Source organism: Orbicella faveolata, unplaced genomic scaffold, assembly GCF_042242905.1.
Source record: "Orbicella faveolata isolate gen_17 unplaced genomic scaffold, um_ofav_v1 contig_2, whole genome shotgun sequence".
Taxonomy (NCBI): domain Eukaryota; kingdom Metazoa; phylum Cnidaria; class Anthozoa; order Scleractinia; family Merulinidae; genus Orbicella; species Orbicella faveolata.
This window is the reverse complement of record NW_028301547.1, coordinates 19717596-19732038: the sequence shown is the minus strand read 5'-3', so window position 1 is coordinate 19732038 and position 14443 is coordinate 19717596. Positions and strand designations below refer to the sequence as shown.

At 47.4% G+C, this 14443-nt stretch overlaps 3 protein-coding genes and 1 non-coding gene across 4 annotated transcripts; all 4 read right to left on the bottom strand.

The window, feature by feature from the left end:
• Positions 1–829: 829 nt before the first annotated feature.
• Positions 830–1591, bottom strand: LOC149112327 (uncharacterized). Its single transcript, XM_089290167.1, has one exon. It carries the CDS (start codon positions 1475–1477, stop codon positions 830–832), a length of 648 nt encoding a protein of 215 aa, XP_089146293.1. The 5' UTR covers positions 1478–1591.
• A 642-nt stretch (positions 1592–2233) lies between these two features.
• Positions 2234–3945, bottom strand: LOC149112326 (uncharacterized protein F54H12.2-like). Its single transcript, XM_089290163.1, has one exon. The coding sequence runs from the start codon at positions 3622–3624 to the stop codon at positions 2239–2241; it is 1386 nt and encodes a 461-aa protein (XP_089146289.1). The 5' UTR covers positions 3625–3945; the 3' UTR covers positions 2234–2238.
• Positions 3946–7552: 3607 nt separating this feature from the next.
• Positions 7553–7625, bottom strand: Trnastop-uca (transfer RNA opal suppressor (anticodon UCA)). The gene has a single exon. It is a non-coding gene; the product is annotated as a tRNA-Met (tRNA).
• A 3500-nt stretch (positions 7626–11125) lies between these two features.
• LOC149112325 (uncharacterized) lies at positions 11126–13903 on the bottom strand. The gene has a single exon (XM_089289315.1). The coding sequence runs from the start codon at positions 13901–13903 to the stop codon at positions 11126–11128; it is 2778 nt and encodes a 925-aa protein (XP_089145441.1).
• Positions 13904–14443: the final 540 nt, after the last annotated feature.

The following is a 14443-nucleotide window of genomic DNA, read 5'->3' as shown; positions in this document are numbered from 1 at the left end:
CATTGTCATCGTCGTCATCGTCTCCACCACCACCTCCGCACCACCTCTTCCAGGACCACCTCTTCCTCTTCCTGGAGCGCCAAAACCGCGTCTGGGTTGCTTCCCGCCTCGACCCCGTCTGGGTTGTTTTCCACCCCTGGTAGCCGGTCACTTGAATCCCACGGTGGCTCTGCCAGCAAGATACCCTCGTCCCGGAGGTGTGGGAGCTCTACCCGGTACGTCTCGACGAGTGCTCAAACCCGAGGGACCCACTCGGGTTGGTGGAGGACTAGCGCCTACCCCAGCCACACTACCAGTGGAGCGTGGACTACTTTGAGCCGATGGGCTGGGTCGTGGTGTACCTTGAGCCAGAGGGCGAGGTGCTGGTGCCCCAGCTGGAGGTGTATTCAGTAGGGGTGGACTAGCGGAAGTACCCATTCCCGGACCCAAACTTTGAATATACTGGGTCAAAAAGTCGTCGTTGTAAGCGTAGGCCAAGTCGATATCCTCCAGAGGTGAAAGAGGTGAAGGCAAGGCTTGTGCAATGATACTGGGAGAGGTACCCACGCCGGCTGGAGATGAAGAGAAACTACTCATCGTAGATAGGTAGGATCGTTCTTTTCTCGGGTCACCAGTCTTTGTGCCAACTCCAGTTTAGTCTAAATATGTTCTCTGAAATGCGTTTCGTTATATGCGTTCAAAAAGGCTTGAACTTCGCGTTTGCAGGTGCACTGCAAGATCCGTTTCATGGCTTGGTAATCCATGTGGTTTTCTTCCATTTGCCACTTCAAGTACGATTGACAAATGGCTAGGAATCGTGGGAACCATTCGACTTCACTCCGCAGCATCTTCACTTCAACTGATGCAATCGCATGCAGCCCTCTTCTTTTAGTAGATGACTGAGAATACGTTGATCGTCGCGGCTTTTGGGGTGTAAATCCAACAAGAGATAAGCAAACGGTCGATCGGTCACCTTTCGAAACGTGTCTTGCACATCTTGCCATCGAGAAGGAAAAGCTTGTAACAACAAATTTCGCATCCCCAGTTGATCTCTAGGGTTCTTGAATCCCACGATATAATGCGCATTTCTGGAGATGCTCTTGGAAAATTTACCTGGTGGAAGCATGTCTTGCGATAAATAGATCACCGTGATATTTCGATGGTGGGAATCTTTGGTGAAACGATCCAAGACGCGTTTGTCGTTCCCTCCATCTTCCATGAGATCGTCCAGCACCAGGAAGCCACCCTTGGGAAACCAGATGGGTAAGAGGTCGGAGTCGGGAATGCCGTGATGGAATTTCACCCCATACTCTTTCATGCGTTTGAATCCGTCTTGGCAGGAACCATAACAGTAATAAATGTGTTTGGGTGGGGTCTCGAACAGATCGAGATTGTCCACCAATAATTTGGTGGTGAAGACCGTTTTACCAGATCCCGACGGACCCACTACCATCATGCTGGAAGGCGTGTTGAATCGAAACGCTTTACGTCGTTCCATGGTCAGTCCCACATGGATGCGAAAAACGAATTCGTTCGATATATAAACGGCACGGGGCACCTTATTTAAAACCGTGAGGTCCGGATAGACAGGATTCCCTTTCCCGGGCACGGGAGCCAAATATCAATACGCACTTGTCTTGACACCTTGACTTCACATTTTTTCAACTTTAATGGTGAAAAAATTTTTTTTACAATAAATGTCTTACATCGCAACGAGAGGTACAAGTGTCTTGCTCGTAATCACATCGACGTACCTGATCCCAATTCAGCTCTTTGTCTATCAAGTTTTTCAACATTTGTCCCACTTTATGATCATTTTGTACGTAATCGTGTGGACTGAAACGACGCAAAAACGTGCTCATGTCATGACCTTTCGATCGATCGATTAAAAACATCAAAGCGTAATCGCCGCAACTCTGACTGTACAGTGATTGCAGACTCTTGCCGTTGTGTATGTTATACTTCCAATGTTGATCCAACCACCTCTGTAAAGGTTCGGTGGTCATGTAGGTGTCCAAGGGAAGGGCGTATTTGTCCATGATCTCGCAGGCGTCCTTAAAAGTCCACAGCGCAATCCAATGCCGACCCGGTTGGCCTTGAGGGTCCGTGTTGACGATGTAACCCGTAGGTCCTTTCTTGTTGGCTTTCTCGGGTAACCGATCGCAAGGCACCATGCCGTAAAAATAGGGTTTCAAACTGGGCTGACTCCTGGCCAACACGTCCAACTGTACGTTGTTCAAACTGGCTTTTTCCATTTTTTTAGTCTTGGTACACGTCGTATTGCACGGTCTTGTTGCTGTCTATCTCCAAGAGATTTTCAAATTCGGCGTAGATGATGGCGGTGACGTTGGCACCCTGATCGGCTCCAAGGTCAAACACCAACCGCAACTCCCCGCTCAGCTTGGGGTTCAATACTGGACTGTTGAGGGAACCGTTGGCCGCGTTCTCAAATACAAACAGAGTGCATCCTTTGCCTCGTCCCCAATCTTTGGCCCTCACCATGTTTCCTTTACTCTTGCACAAACTTCCTGTGGCTTGTAGAAATTGTCTGTAGCCTCTCAGGTCTTTACTTCCATTGGTATGGAGCAATTCCAAGGCTTCATAGGGATAGGTTTCTCCTCTCACCACTTGTTTGATGCTGGTCAGATTAAATTGCTGGAAGGTAAAGGGATACTCGGCAGCTGTACCGTTGAAGGCTGTGGAAGTCACCATGCCCACCACTAGCATGTTGGGTAACCGGTTCTGGAACGGGTTGGTGATTTCATAGTGTAACTCGTTTCGCGTGATGTTGTAGGTTCGGATCTCACTTCTGACCGTGGGGTAACTGACCATGTTTCTCCCACTACCCATGTCGTTCATCAATTCTCGGTAGACGGACGGGTTGAGTCTCACTTGGCAAAGATACAATTTGACTTTGATGTCTGCAGCATTGAGACGGAAGGCATTGGCACCCTCCATTTGCCACATCCACACATCCGGTGAATTGAAGTACATTTGGATACCCACCTGCACATTGGGTATCAAGAGTTTGCTGAGGTGAAACACTTCGATGTGGGGTACGAAGCTGTAAGTGCGCGTGACACCTCCGGCAAAGGCAGTGGCTTGGGATCTGAGCTCACGCACTAGGTCTTGTCTTTCCGGGGGTAAAGCTTTGAAATTATCGTGTGTCAAAGTCAGTCGATTGGCTGTCAAGGTATTTGGCGCATTGACATGATCAAACCAGCCTTGAGGTCTCAAGATGGTGTCTCCATCGTCTCTGTCAAAATTCAGTAAGGTTTCGATGTAAGCTTTGTAATGGTAGGTGTCCGTCTGAGGACTGATGAGCGTGCCATTGAGTCGCACGCTGATCTGTTTGAAGAGGGAGTGAGCAATGTTGTTGACCAAAAAAGTATTTTCACCTGCCACGGCATTCGCAGGCCCTGTCTTCTGCAATTTCCAATCCAGTTCGAAGTAACTGCGAGACAAATCGATGTAATCTTCTTGAGCATCGATCTGAAAATCGATCGGGTTGATGCCCGTGGTGAAAGGATCAATGCGTACCATACGATAACTCGCGATACTCAGATCCGTGGGTGGTACCCGAAACAAATTCAACATGGGGTTCTTGACCCCAGCCGAACCAGGTAGAGGGACAATATCCGTCATCTTCGTCGTTTAGGTCCTCGTCGATGTCTTCTCTTGAGAGCGCTCCGTACCCAAGCGGGGTCTAGTCCTCGTCTGCGGTGGGTAAGAAGGCTCCTCCCTTTTGTACTCTTCTCCTTCTTCCTCGAGTCAACTCAGTGACGATAGGAGGAATACGTCGACCGCGTCTCGAATAAATAGGATTCATGTTCATTTTCCAAAAATGTCGTCCAACTTGCGTTTGGCCGCTTTGTTGATTTCGCTCAAGGCTTTGCGTTTAATGGCTCGCTTCCCACCGGCCTTCACTCCTCGAATGCCACCTGCAATGTTGGGTAATCCCATGGGTCCGCCCTTTTTTAAACCTTACCATCCTTCTCGTAAACTGGATCCCGAAAAATCTCCTAAGAAACCTCTTCCCAATTGACCGTCAGGTTTGAAACGCGTCAAAGCACCGCCTCTCATTCTTGTTTGAAGTGTAGAGTGACAATGGTATTACCTGCTCCGAATTCCGTCAATTCACCAGTGGTCTCCGCGACTTGTGTCTCAATAATGTCGATGTAATCTTTGCGTACCGGAATATATTGAACATGAAGAGGTTCGAAATACTGGAATCCTTTACCTTCTCGCCTGTAATTCACTTCTCGTAAGAGATCCGTGACTTGATTACCCACCACCCCACTGGTACCCACATCCGAGTAAATCATCAACGAACGCGAGCTTGAGCCCGTCACGTTCTTGAACGACGTGTTGAGGTTGATGAACCTCCAGTTAAAGGTCGTGGTCAAGTGAACTCTCTTTCTGTCGGGTGTGAATTTCCAATAGGGATGACCCGTATTGGATACGTCGATCGCCGGCGGAACTTTAAGCTCTTTGTTGTTCAGTTCCATGGAGAGATTCGGACCCAACACCACATTGTTACCATGGATCTTGAACCATCCCATGTCGATACCCAGTTCCAGATTGATGTAGATTTGCGGATAATAATGACCATTGAAGAGCCTCATGTTGACATTAGTGTTGTCGATGACAAAATCATCGCCTTCGAATTTGAAATTCAAGAGATTGCTTTTCTTGTTTGCTCTATCCGCGAAGAGGTAACCAGCTCGAAGCCTCTTTCCCACCACTTTCCTGTCGAAAAAACTCTTCACGGTCTTCATGAATTCTTTACCCGTCAGATTCGACAAATCTCCCGTCCGAACGTCCTTGGGCTTGAAATCCGCACCGTCGGCTTGGTGTCGATTGTTAAGTTGCACGGTGTCTTCCACGAACCAATAGCCTTCAAACATCACATCGTCTCCTTGCAACAAGGGAGGCACTTGACTCTTGGGGTCTGGTAACGAGATACTGCTGAGTCCCACTTTCCAATTCACTCCTTCCATTTTCAAAGGATGAGGTAGACGAATCTTGAAACTATTGGATCGGTTCTCGGGATACTCGGTCTTGCTACTATGGCTCGGTAGACTCACGTAAAAATCCGTCATGTTTAAAATGTAACGTGACAGTCGTGACTCCCGAAGAAAAATCGACCAACTCTCCGTCGTTCTAGGCCATCTGCGTCTCGATAATGTCAAACACGTCGCTGCGCACCGGTAGATATTGGATGTGGGTGGGTTCGAACGTCATCGTGTTCCGGTCGTGCGGGATTTCTCTCAAGAGATCGGTGACTTGATTTCCCATCACCGTACTTTGCGCCACGTTGCAATGCACATACCTGGGCGTACGAAGAGTCTTACTGACTGTCACGTCTCCACCATAGCTCTTCCCATATTCCTCGTCCAGATAGTCGAAGCGCCAATTGCAATAGGAACTGAGCTGTAAGGCCCCTTCGTGCGTGATGTTCCAAAAATTACTGGTACGAGTGCTCTGGCTGTTGATCCAATCGGTTTGGAAACTTGCAGGTACTTTGTCGTCTTTGAAGAGTTTCACCACGTTACTGGTCAAATGGTATACGTCAAGTCCATCTTTTTCAACCCAGTTCATGGTCTTAACCAATTCAGGACCAAAGCACACTTTGGGACGCAGTTTTTCTCCAGTTTGATCGAGGAACGTGTCGGTGTTGTCCAGAATCAAAGCATTCCCTTCCCAACGAAACACAGGATAGTATTTTTTTCCGTCCGGGGCCCGCAGACTCTCATTGGCACGATTCATATACTGAGTCAGATGATGTTGCAAACGATTGACCAAATATTGCATGAGCGATCTACCACTTGTGATTTTGACTCGGTCCTTGTGGAGGTCTGCCCCCGTGACGGTAAAGCCAACGCGGTAGATCGACGGATACCAGGTACCGTCGGATCTCCGCATGAAGGTTTCCATGCTCCAATCGAAATCACATAGGACGTCATCATCGTTAAAGTTGTGCGGTCGGTGAGCGAGCGGTTGATAAGGTCGCAAGGGTGGGACCGGGTAAGAAACACTACTCAAACCCACTTTCCATCCTTCTTCTTTCAATTGGATCTGGTAAGGCAAACGGTTCTTAAAACTGTTGGCTTTATTGGAAGGGAATTCCGTGGTACTTGAACTGCTGGTCAATTGCAGGTAAATGTCTTTCATCTCGCCTTGACCAACGCACCTTTTTCAATCCACGTGTCGTATTTGTTTGGCCAACCTTTCCATCAAACCAAGACTTTATCGCCTTTTCGTTTGACGATCTTTTCCACGCGAAACAGATCGTCGCTCTTCACCGTCACTTTCTGCAAATCCTCGGCGTAAAACGTGCCAACGAGAGGCGTTCCGTCCCACTCGATAATCTTATAGGTAGGAATCACACCCGGCACCACACGAGCCACCACGAACACTTCCTCCGTCCAACCCGGTAAATACCCTTTCTTGAACACGCGATATTTCTTATTCAATCTCACCCGATCACCCACTTTCAACTGGGGTGGAATACGTTTGGCTTGGAGTCGATCAGCGGACACATTCTTCCACACCTGCTCCTCGTTACCCAGGTTGACTTTCTTGGGAGCCATCTTGATACTACGGTGGTAGGAGCGATTGTATCCCAACACCAAATCCTTCAAGACGGGTAAATAACTGAACGTGTTCTTGACCGTAAAATATCGATACATGCGTTTCTTCAAAGTGCGATTGAATCGTTCGATCACACTAGCTTTGGTATCGCCGCTGGTCGAAAAATGACGAATGTCTTTTCGTGTCATCAAGGCTTGAAAGGTCCGATTGTAAAATTCTTTGCCGTCGTCGGTTTGCAACTTGCGAGGTATCCTTCTATCACTGCGTTTCAAATTTTCTCGAAGGCTGCCGTCACGTCCTTGCCAGTCTTGGACTTGACCGGTTTCACCCCAGCGTACTTGGACAACACGTCCACCACCGTCAACAGATACCTGTACCCTCGATTCGATTTGGCAATGTTTCCCACTTCGATGAGATCCTCCACCCATTGTTCGTCGATACCGTAGACCATGACCAGTACGGTACGAAAACGACGACGTGTGGGTTTGTGAAGCGTGTATCCCAAACTGGCTTCCAATCGCTTGCGCACCGGCTCGATGGGTAATCCTCGGGCTTTGGCGAAACGCGTCACGCCTCCCAGACTTCCCGGGACACTGGGATCCTCGTACGACCTCACTAAATTGACATAACGATCCACCTTCTTGTTCTTTCGGGTTTTCTTGCTCATAATGTCAACAGTCGGCAGAGAGCTTGTCTAATCAGCTCGGAGTGTTCTCGTTTTATGATGGCGTACCACCCGATTGGCATGGGTTGTCGTTTCAACCACAATATGAAGACGACGAAACGCCAGACGTTCTCTTCGACGTGACTGTCCAAAAACACCTGTTCGGGGTTTTGCCCTATCAACGAGGGAATGGGATATTTCTCTCCGTACTTGGCATATAAAAGCTCGCAGCGCTCGCAGAGACTATACCACGCACTAGCCATGCTGGCAAAAATGAATTTTTATTTTGTCATATCACTGCTTTTATACAAGAAAGGACTAAACCAGGATTCGAACCTGGGACCTTTGGGTTATGAGCCCAACGCGCTGACCACTACACCATTTAGTTATCCTCATTCATCAAACAGTGATTAAAACTATTTACAAGGTCACACTGTTCTTTCTCCGTCACCAATTGCACCAACAAATCCTCCATCTTTTCAGCCAGTTCCCTGAAATAAGCGGGAGTCCCCAATGAAATCGGACGATTCAGTTTCTCGCTCAGTCTCACAGAGATATCTCTGGCGTAGGTCAGGGGCTCAATCATCTTCTTGATCTTCTGTCTCATCATGAAGGTCAAACTCGACGTGGCCAATAGACAGAACCTGTCCTTCAATCAGACGGGTGGAACGACGGCTGGCACAAAACGAATCACATCCAATTCCTTGATGTAGACCATGGAGTACCAATCGATGGTGAATAGAAAAGTTCTATGCACTTGGGATTTCAGTAAAGGAAGAATTTGCCCTCCCCACTCAGGACGTCGACGAAGTAGTTCAGGAATGGTCCAATCGTGCTGAGGTTTCTCATAAAACAAAATGTCGAACACCAATAGGTCATCGACCCATTCGTCCTCATCGACGCAACCCAAAGGCGACACGTGAAATCCACACACCGACTCGATCAAATGAACGATCTCGTTGCTGTTACTGTACAACAAGATCAACATCTTGAATAAAATGATAAAAACAAGAACCGCAACGTAACGTTTTATAGTAAGAAACGAAAGAAGATCATTGGTCAATACCACAACACGCCACCCTAAAGTAAAAGTACTGAATCACGAGGTAAACCAAAGTTCATTGTCCATGGCTTTCATGAACACGTCAAGGGTCACTTTGCCTCCCCATTCTTCTTCCACTCTTTCCAACCTGTTCGCAACGCGTCCACCAATTTCTCCAACTTCACGCGACTTCCCGCTGCATCCATCTGATCCGCCACTTTCAAAATCCCCTCTGACAAAACGCCTCGGAACTTATCCATCTTGGTTCCTATTTCACTGGCTTCCTCCAGCAAAATAGTATCGATGGTCTTTTTGATCAACAAGGGCAAAACATCAGGTTCTTCTTTCTTCTTCTCTTCCACCTCCATTTGACAAACCGGGATTTCCTCCTTGGGAAATTGCTTCGTTTTCTTCCTTCTCTTCAAGGTTGTAGCCTCCTTCTTCACGTCTTCGACCAGTGGCGTCTCTTCGCTGCAATCCATCGTGTCAAGTGAACTCCAACCAGTAGAACCGCGTTTTTTTTTATACACCAAGACATGTCAATCAAGTAAAATCACTTTCGTGATGGAAAACTACTGACCACGTCATGGAAAAGTACTGGACATTGATTGGTCGATGCAGAACCCTATAAATACAACGACAAAGTTTCATTCGTTTCATTTTCAGTCATCGTTAGCGACAGGAACCATGGAGCCGCCACCGCCGCAACCCAGTCCAGAAGAATCCCCCGCGCGCTATATGTTACCAGACCAAGCGCAGGAGGTCGGTAAAGGTTTGGTAGATTATAGTCTCAATCCTCATTCGCCCGCCAAATATCCTATTAGTACCAAGAAGAGAAAGAAATCAGAAAACAACAAAAAGAAGAAGAAACAAATCAAGCAGGAACCAACCGAAGGTAAACGAGTTAATTTCCAATCTAAAGTCACGGTCAAAACCATTCACGATAAACGCCACCACTGTATGCAAGAAATAGAATTAACCTGTGAAGACGATTATCCATTAAGAAACAGTGACTTCGCCTTAAAAAGACAAGAACAAAAACTCATCCTCAAACTTCAGCGCAAACGACGGCCCTCAGGTCCTAGGCGAATGCGCATACTCGAACGATTACAAAAAGAAAATAACTTGTCCTCTGTTTCTTCGACGGAGATAATCCCCCAGCCATCCACACCTTCTGGGCTGTGCCAGATGTCAAAGACGACATCAAGCGAGACGAATTCGATCCCGATGCTTTCCTCGACGGTATGAAACAAGAATGGAAAACAGACACACCCTACAGGAACCCTTCACCACCCCACACACACTTTCCTTGCCCAAGACACCCCAAGCAAAAATTAAAGAAGCGAGAGACGAATACTGTCTACGGGCGTTGGTCCTATTACAAATGTCCCGTCCCCGATTATTTTGCCTGTGTAGGCGTCGACAACATCCAATGTTATGTGGCTTCCGACCAACGTATGCTGAACGACTATTATGTCCAACTACCCGTGGAAAAAATGAAACGCTATTGCCAAAGACCTCTCATCATGAGCATGTCCAGATCAGAAAAGAACCCGGGCAAGTTTTACTTCAGGTGTTCCAAGCGCCATTGCGACATCTTTCAATGGGCCGACGAATACCCACAAACCAAGGTCAGACCTTGGTTAGAAGAGGGTCGAAAACTTTGGTTGGAACCCCACCCCCTTCAACAAAGTGTAGAGAGAAGAGCTCCTCTAGGTCCCTTCGAAGGAAACTGGGATCGAAATGATTTGAGCCCACAGACCAAGTTCAACCTAAACCGACTACTCCGAGACAACACCCCCAAGAATTTCACCAACAGTACCTGTTTGATGAATTCACCCCCAAAGAACGTTTGTACCTGGAACGAAGGGGTTTGCCTCCACCTAAGTGAACGTGGCAAGCTCTCATTGGTCCTCCCATTTTTTGACAAAAAGGCAGTACAAAAAAGTTAACCGTCAGTTTCAAACATGGAGGCGTCACAGGACAATCTTTGCTTCATCTTGGATTTAGAAGGTTTTTTCATCAACAAGACCTTTCAAGTCAGAGAACTGGGTTATTACAATTGGAAAGGAGACTACGGAAGACGCGCTTTTAGCATCTCCATCCCTCACAAAGAGTTGAGCGACCAAGACAAACGTGTTACCGCCATATCGCGAAGCCAATCTCGATCGGTCTCCAAACATCGTTTTAAAAGGGAACAAACATTAAGGTTTATTCACGACAACGAGTTTGACTGAAAATAGAACAAAAATAAACAATTATTTACAACATTAGACGGCTGAACGGACAAACCTCGAAAAACACAAACTTACAGCTTTTTCCCGAAATGAATGATTGACCTCTGGTGGACGATGATCGCGAAAAGGAAATTATAAGAACAGCGACAATGACTAGCTCTAATATAATTCGAAGGATGTTAGTTTGACCGTTGCCACAGAATTTAAACTACTAGTCTTATTAACATATTGACCTCACGCGCGCGCGAAAATAGCAGATGTCCCGCGGGGCCTCTTGTAAGCATAATTAGCAAGAGTGTTACATTCCCGCCCCTAAATGCGGCATTCTATAGCATTTACCAAACAATAGTGTAACATTCGCAGCTCGCGTGATAGTAAACTAATCGAAAGAACAAAACCTATTTTATAGTTCAAACGATACTGCTAAGTGAAGAATAATAAGTTCAGTTCTTAGGTAGCGTTCAAAGAAGGGGATTCCCTTCTGATTTCGGTAACGTTCTTTATCGCGGAAATCCACAGGAACTCCAACGTCATAGCCCGTTCGCTTTGTGATTTGCACACTGAGTCCCAAACAATTCCGCCATACTATGACTGGAGATGATCCAACACCTAATCAGCGGATTCAAGCAAGACAATTTTGTCGATTGGTCGTTGTAGGATCGATCCTTTGGTCTGCACCGTTACTCTTCGCACATAGCCATCTTGGGTGTTCCTATGAACATCCAAGATTCGACCAATCGGCCAGCAGCTTCGTGGGCAGCTCAGATCAGCTACTAAGACAATGTCGTCAACAGCAAAATTCCTCCTAGGTCTATTCCATTTTTGTCTCTCTTGCAGGGAAGGGAGGTATTCCTTGATCCACCTATGCCAAAATATGTCTGCTAGGTATTGAACCTGCCGCCAGCGTCTGCGAGAGTAAATTTCATCTTTGGAGAAGAGGCCAGGTGGTGCCGAAGGTCCTGAGCGAAGTAACAGCAGATGATTTGGTGTTAGGGCCTCCATATCTCTCGGGTCGTCTGAGACTTTAGTCACCGGTCTACCATTCACAATAGACTCCACTTCACACAACAACGTTGCCAAGCCTTCATCATCAAGGATCTGCTCCTTTGTCAAAGCGCCCATAACCTTTCTCACCGTCCTAATGCAACGTTCCCAAATTCCACCATGGTGAGAACCTCCTGGGGGGTTGAACGTCCATGTAACATTCTGTTGTAGCAGAAACTCGGCAATCTTGTGTTGGTTCCAGCCCTCGATCGCTTCACGCAATTCCCTTTCCCCACGAACAAAGTTTCCACCATTGTCTGATCTCACTTCTTCGGGTTGTCCCCTTCGAGCAATGAACCGTCGCATTGCGTTGATAAAGGAGTCTGTATCAAGACTGTGGGCGACCTCCAAATGTATGGCTCTTACGGACAAACAGGTGAACAAGACCCCATATCTTTTCACAAGGCTTCTTCCTCTCCGCACAACGAACGGGCCAAAACAGTCGACTCCTACAAACGTGAAAGGCGGTTTCTCAGGTGTCACGCGGTCTGTAGGCAGATCTGCCATTTGCTGCTCCCCTAATGGCGCTTGCCTCCTTTTGCAGTCGAAGCAGCCGCGTAGCACCCTCTTCACAGCAGTTCTCGCTTTAAGGATCCAAAACCTTTCACGAATCAAGGACAGCACATGTTCCAGGTCTGAATGACCCGACTTTAGATGATAGTGGCGCACGATCAAATCGACAACGTGGTGTTTCTTGGGCAGGATTACTTGGTGCTTGGCGGCAGTTGGTATGGAAGCTTGCGTCAAACGTCCTCCGACATACAGTAAACCATCAATTTTCATTGGTGCAAGCTTGTAAATCGCACTCGTTTTCTTAACCAGTGATTCCTGCTCTTTGCAGCGCTTTGAGCTATTGCCTGCTCCTTTCTGTTCGAGACGGGACATTTCTTCTTCAAAGCTTTGACGTTGAACGAATTTTAGAACTTCTTTCTCTGCTCTGTTAATCTCATCCACATTGATAGACTCACTCTCCCTGCCAACGGTGGATTTCAGTGCTAACGTCGACCCCCTTTTACGCCTCTTGCACGATGCTCTCAGTCCGTCCCGATAGCGCAGGATCCAGGCCATAATCTTCTTAAGTCGAGACCATAATGAGAATCTCTCGAGCAATTTGTTTATACTATTTGTTCCAGAGTCCGATACAGCGGAAAACGTGCGAGTTTCCCTCTTGATCTCAGGGTCGTCGTCAGGTATTCCTCGTACGGTAGTCGGCTGTGTGGGCCACCTTGACTTCTTTTGCCAAAGGAAATCGGGACCGCGTATCCAACGATTCTTCTTAATGAGCGAGTCTATTGCCAGACCTCTTGAGGCGTCATCTGCCGGGTTCGCTTCGGTGTTCACGTACCTCCACTGAGACGAGGAAGATCCATCATGTATGATCGCCACTCTGTTGGCAACGAAGGTGTGAAATCGCTTGTCATTGCTTCTTATGTAGTTTATCACACAAGTACTGTCTGTCCAAAACACGGACTCGTGTATTGGAAGGTCAATCTCTCGTCTAATAATTTTGTCTAGCCTTGATGCAAGAACAGCTGCTGACAATTCTAGCCTTGGTATCGTTACGGACTTCAGCGGAGCAGTACGCGCCTTTCCCATCACAAATGAACAGTGAATTGTACCCTTGTCATCCATAGATCTGAGATAAGAGACTGCACCGTAGCCTTGTTGCGAAGCGTCTGAGAAGTGGTGTAGTTGCAGCGACGCAGTTCTCCCGAAGTTCTGTGGCTTAAAGCAGCGATCAACTGAGAAGCGTTCGAGCTTGGGCAGATCTTTCAACCATTTAAGCCAACGTTCCTTTTCCTCGGTAGGGATTGGGCCATCCCACTCCAATCGCTTTCGGCATAAATCTTGCAATATCGCTTTGGCTGGGAGTATCACTGGGGCTGCAAACCCAAGCGGATCATACACTGAGGAAACGACAGATAGCAATCCTCTTCTTGTGAGGGGCTTGTCGTTGACTTCGATCTTGAAACACAATATGTCGCCTTCTACGTCCCAACGGACCCCAATAGCACGCTCAATGGGCATTTGATCATCAGGAAGGTCTTTGAATGATCCGGCTCTGTCAGACTCAGGTAATGATTCGATAAGTTTGCGAGAGTTCGAGACCCATTTAGTCAGATTAAAACCTCCCCTTTCTAGCAGCCTTCTGAGGTCAGCGGTCAGACGGATAGCTTCACTCTCGTTAGGTACAGATTTCAGGCAGTCATCTACGTAAAAGTTTCTTCTGACTGTATTGATCACCTCGAAATTGAATCGTTGAAAGTTGTCCTCGACCGTCTTTCTAAGAGCGAAGTTTGCACAACTTGGAGAGGAGACGGCACCGAAAAGATGAACTGTCATCTGGTATTCTTCGGGTCGTCTTTGGAGATCGTTATCGGGCCATCACAAGAAACGCAGTACATCAGAATCGTCTGGGCGAACACGGACCTGGTAAAACATAGATTCGATGTCGGCGATAATAGCAGTTCGCTCTTGTCGAAAACGAGTCAGAACACCAATCAGGGTATTGGTCATATCTGGGCCTTGCAACAGCATATCGTTAAGGGACACGCCCTTGTACTTCGCTGCACAGTCGAACACTACTCTAACTTTCCCGGGTTTCTTCGGATGAAAGACTGGGTGGTGCGGCAAAAACCAGGTAGCCTCGCCTGATCGACAAAGCCGATTATCTGGGACCTCTCTGGCATATGCTTTGCAAGAAGATTGTGTATGAAGGCCGAGTATTTCTGGAAGAGGACTGGATCTTTGACGAGTCTCCTTCGTAGCAGTTCCAGACGGTGTACAGCTAGTATTCTGTTATTTGGCAGGCAGAGTGGAGAGTATCTCCGCGGCATGGCGATCTCATAGTGGCCTTCGTTTAGAACAGCAGTGGATTCCATG

Coding starts and splice junctions, on each gene's coding strand:
- LOC149112327 (XM_089290167.1), bottom strand. CDS start 1,477: ATGGAACGACGTAAAGCGTTTCGATTCAACACGCCTTCCAGCATGATG.
- LOC149112326 (XM_089290163.1), bottom strand. CDS start 3,624: ATGACGGATATTGTCCCTCTACCTGGTTCGGCTGGGGTCAAGAACCCC.
- LOC149112325 (XM_089289315.1), bottom strand. CDS start 13,903: ATGACAGTTCATCTTTTCGGTGCCGTCTCCTCTCCAAGTTGTGCAAAC.